Source organism: Cebidichthys violaceus, unplaced genomic scaffold (assembly GCF_023349555.1).
Source record: "Cebidichthys violaceus isolate CVI_PGR_0920_01 unplaced genomic scaffold, fCebVio1.0.p SCAF_1, whole genome shotgun sequence".
NCBI lineage: Eukaryota > Metazoa > Chordata > Actinopteri > Perciformes > Stichaeidae > Cebidichthys > Cebidichthys violaceus.
The window spans coordinates 22,695,990-22,700,637 of NW_027176262.1; the positions used below are offsets into that span (position 1 = coordinate 22,695,990).

Here is a 4,648-nt window from a genome sequence, read left to right on the forward strand (position 1 = left end):
GTGTGTGTGTGTGTGTGTGTGTGTGTGTGTGTGTGTGTGTGTGTGTGTGTGTGTGTGTGTGTGTGTGTGTGTGTGTGTGTGTGTGTGTGTGTGTGGTTTCCCTGGATTCGTTATGACTCCCAGCCTTTGCTCGCCGTTCTTTGGTTGAGTCACCAGAGCTCAGATTGGACAAAGTCCCCTCTTGTGTTTGCAGACGGCTGTCATGTGATCAAGGAGATATCACTTTTGCTTAGTGGTGAAATGTGACCAAATACCCTGAAAAAGTTGTTTCTTGTCTTAATCCCCCCCCCCCCTCTCTTGAGTAATTTTGTTCCACATGTACCGTCAGTTTATAGACTCATCATAACAATCATGTCTGTTCTGTGAAGTTGGTAATCTATCAAAGCCAGAGGTTTTCTGGGAAATGTGAGCTTGTGTTTCCCCCCCGACGTCAGAAGTGTAACTCTGGAGTCATCAAGCTGTGTTTGTTTGCTCACACTGGTGTTGGATTTACCACACTTTTGCAAATAATCTGACATGTTCTCTGTCCAGAAAATGAAGGTGTCGTGACTTTGTCACCTGCCCATTGATATGCAAAGTAGCTAAGCGTCTCTGGTCTTCAATATTTAACCCTGGATGAGTCTCGGTAGCTCCATTTACAAACAAATAGTGGCTTAAATGAGGCCCCAATCAATGCAAGTTGATGTTTAACTGTTTGCTGAGCAAGTGCCAATCTTTGACTGTCAGGAATTCTGCCATCCGCAGTCACTTAGTCGCTCCTTTTTTGGACAAGGCAGCACGTTTTTTTTCTAATTTAAATTTAAGGTAAGATCAAACTTATTTCACTGAACTTATCGTGATACTATTGTGCATTTGATGACCTGTTGAAATACCCTAAATACTGCTCAGTTGTTAATGGATTTTTATGCTTGTGTAAGGTCTGCAAAGGGGGATATGGCGCTTCACCACTTAATACTTTTGACTTTTTTTTATTACATTTTTTCACATTTAGACGTGTTGAGTTGATATGAATACCGGATGTCTGCAGACGCCACAATGCATTGATACTGGAGATTGCTTCTGCCACGACGAGGACATTTTCTGTCCCTCAAAGTATACAGCCCATAACAATACAACAATAAATCTGCAGTGTTAAGATGTGGTTGGAGACGGAAGCATTTTTGCACTTTCCGTGTGGAAGTCTTGGTGTGTGGCTTTCATGCTTGAGGTCTTATTTCCAGATGATCTGGGTTCCTAAGTAGAAGTGTTAGAAAACCTGCAGACCGTACAGCTAATGCACAGAAGGCAGAGAGTGTTGCGTTCAAGAGGATTAAACATGAACCCTATAGTTGTTGTTTTTTTTTTTCAAAAGTGACTTTTTTTTCAGCCAACTTATTTTCTCTCTCTCACAGTTACTTTGTAAGGACATGGACCTTCGTCTGACACTCCTGTTGATCTGTCTCTGCAGCCAAGGAGTCACTGTAATTACTTAATTTCAACTCTGAAGACGATCACAACATTTGCTGATTATATAACGGTTGTATGAATTGCTGTCTTATGCTAACTTCCTTCTCAACAGAATGCTGATGTGGCAGAAAATGACTCAATCCCTCTGGTGCCTCTTATTCCCTTGATGCCCAGCCACCCCATAGAGGTTAGAGGCAAAACAGAACGCAATTTTTTTTTTTTCCTCTCATTGTGCTTGTGTCATTTCACAGTTTTGGAAAAAAAAAAAAAGGGTATTCAACTTGTATTTAACATGTTGTACTATTCCTGCCTTCAGAAAGTAGAAAATGAAAGTACAGCACAGCCAGGAAATGTGCATACCACGGAAGAGCCTCTACTTGCAACAACCATAACTAGTAGGCCCAATGAGAGCCCGTCAGAGGAGGGACATGGTGAAGATTGTCCGTCCGTCGGCCGGAGCCAACAGTCGAGGGAGGCCATCGCCGCAGCCATTCAGAAACTGGGCGTGCAGCTGCTGCAGAACCTGGAGACAACGCCAGAGCAGCCGAATGTCATCATATCTCCTCTGAGCATATCATTAGCGCTCTCCCAACTGGCTTTGGGTATGCATGTCCTGCTGCAGCATTTACATGACGCACCGGACCCCAAAAAACGGCTTGCTCTCTTCGTATAAGCGATCACTACATGCGACGAATTGTGTCGGCGACTCGCCCCAAGTTTAAAGTGGTCCGGAGACAGTCGCTGCCGTTCTCGTCCAAATGTTGCCACCCTTCTTCTTTACAGGCGCAGCGAACGAGACGGAGGAGCTGCTGATGCATCATCTCCATGAAAACACTCTCCCCTGCTACCACCAGTCTCTGCATAATGTCTTAGAGCTGCTCAGACAAAATGAACTGCAAATTGCCACACGCATCTTCCTGCGCCAAGGTTACTTTCCTGGAAATAATTTCAAAAATTGAGACTACAACAGCTTTCTGTTTGCAGAAAACATTCATTTATTTTTCGTTTGTTATGCGCCGTAGGGTTCGAGCCGAAGCCAGACTTTGTCCATGAATCCCAGAGGTTATATGACTCGGAACCAGCAGTTTTGGAGAGCCTGCAGCAGATAAACGACTGGGTAGAGAACGCAACAAACGGAAAGATGACCGACTTCCTGTCTGCCTTACCGCCAAATCTGCTCCTCATGCTCATCAATGCCGTCCACTTCAAAGGTGAAATGTCACCATGTTCATGTCATTAGCTTCTTTTCTTTAAAAAAAAAATAAAAAATCATCCTTGTTGAGAATAGTCATTTCCCAAAATACCAGAGGAAATAACCGATGAAATCTCCCAAAGTCTGTAAGTTTTCCTTTTCATGCGCTACTGTATCTTCGATTTATGCCGCTGACTGAAAGCTGAGACTCATGTCACCCACAGGCGAGTGGAAAGCTCAATTTGACCCGCGCTTTACCTCCAGAGGTGTGTTCTACCTTGACAACAAGAGCATGGTTGATGTTGAAGTGATGGAGGATGCCAAACACCCCTTGAGTTTATTTATTGATAATGAACTGGAGGCTCAGGTAAAGTTATCTACGTTTTAATCGCCCAAAATACTCTTGCCTCTTTTCACACAATTTGGTAAGGCATATAAATTCCCGAACATAACCTCCATTTATTTCCGACACCATTCCTTCTTCCTGTGCAGGTAGCGAGCTTCCCGTTCCTGAAGCTGACGAGCCTGTTGGTGGTCATGCCCGTGTCCGGCCAGGTGAACGTGTCTTCCCTTTCTGCAAAGCTGAATATCTCGGACTTGTACCGTCGTCTGCCCAAGGAGAGGGCCGTTCAAGTTAAAGTCCCGAAATTCAAACTGGAGTATGCTCAAGACCTGCAGGACGTTTTTACCAAATTGGGTAAGAGGTTGTTAGGGTCTTTGTCATTGTATGCACTTTCACCACACATACAAATTGTTATGGCTTTAATGGCATTTATTTTTTGGGATTGAGCCTGTCCCCTCTGCTCTCTGTTAGGCCTCGGAGATATGTTCTCCGGTCCCAACTTGGCCGGCATGGCCGACGGCCCCCTGCTGGTCTCCAGTGTGATGCATAAGTCCATCATGGAGATAAATGAAGAGGGTGCGGAGGCTGCTGCAGCCACCACTGTAGTTATCTCACGGGCATCGAACCCTGTTTTCCACCTCAGCCAACCTTTCTTCTTTGCCCTCATGGATGATATGACTCAAGTGCCCATTTTCATGGGCGTCATTAACAACCCAAATCCTGGCGCTCCTATTTTGGAGAGAGGAGTGTTTGGAAGCAAGGATAAAGTGGGATTCCCAATTGATAAGGATCATGTTGGCTCATTTAGAGGCCCACCTAAGTAGGGACTAATACTTATACTGCTGTCCCAGGGGAAAACCCAGAACAAGATCTGTCATGATTGTATAGATTAAATGTACAATGTCAATAAACTGGATCCTTCATGTGTGTGTGAAAACAGATCCTTCATGTGTGTCTCTGTTTCATTGAAGAATAAACACACTAAGGTGCCGTGTATCGCATGTACAAACTAAATACTGTGAACAGTTTTGCTGCATTATATGACGTGTCCTGGTCAAGCAACTCTCAAAATAATAGTCAAATACAAGAAATGGTTTACGCCTATAGTAAAAACTCTTTTCATTTTTAATTGATTCCAAATTCCAAGGTATCAAAATGTAAAGCCAATGACACTTTTGCTGCATCATTTTGTATGTGGTTGATTTTTTTTTTTAAAGATGTCATCTAATAAAATGAATTGTTTGAATGACAACATGTCAAGGTTATGACATGGGCTTTTATTGTCGTCTTGATGCTTTGACGAAACTTGGAAGTGATACAAATGAGGACATCTGCGAGGGCTGTTTACAATTTGACATACTTTCGAGGCACTTTTTTATCCAAACGCCAGTGATCTGTGGTTAGGGTTAGGGTTGTTAGAATGTTAGAATGTTATTCAAACAGTAAACGGGTTTACGATGAATTAACTCAGTGAGGTCAAGGAACCTATTCATTGAGCAAGGTCCCTCTAAAAGAGTACGCGTTGTCGTGGAAAACCAAAATCTCCTATTTTGCTCTGCCCGTGAATGCGTCGCCTGACGTCACGTTACGTTTGGCGCTGACATTCACGCAGCTGGTCCCCGGTCAGTTTCAATGTGTTTACCAGGTTCGATAGATTACCGTTGTTG

General features: G+C 43.6%; 1 protein-coding gene across 1 annotated transcript; it reads left to right on the forward strand.

Moving 5' to 3' along the window:
- Positions 1–676: 676 nt before the first annotated feature.
- Positions 677–4,233, forward strand: serpinf2b (serpin peptidase inhibitor, clade F (alpha-2 antiplasmin, pigment epithelium derived factor), member 2b). The gene is made up of 9 exons (XM_068715695.1): positions 677–804; positions 1,392–1,460; positions 1,559–1,633; positions 1,763–2,048; positions 2,230–2,373; positions 2,469–2,657; positions 2,863–3,005; positions 3,131–3,335; positions 3,453–4,233. Exons 2-9 carry the CDS (start codon positions 1,407–1,409, stop codon positions 3,803–3,805), a joined length of 1,449 nt encoding a protein of 482 aa, XP_068571796.1. The 5' UTR covers positions 677–804; positions 1,392–1,406; the 3' UTR covers positions 3,806–4,233.
- Positions 4,234–4,648: the final 415 nt, after the last annotated feature.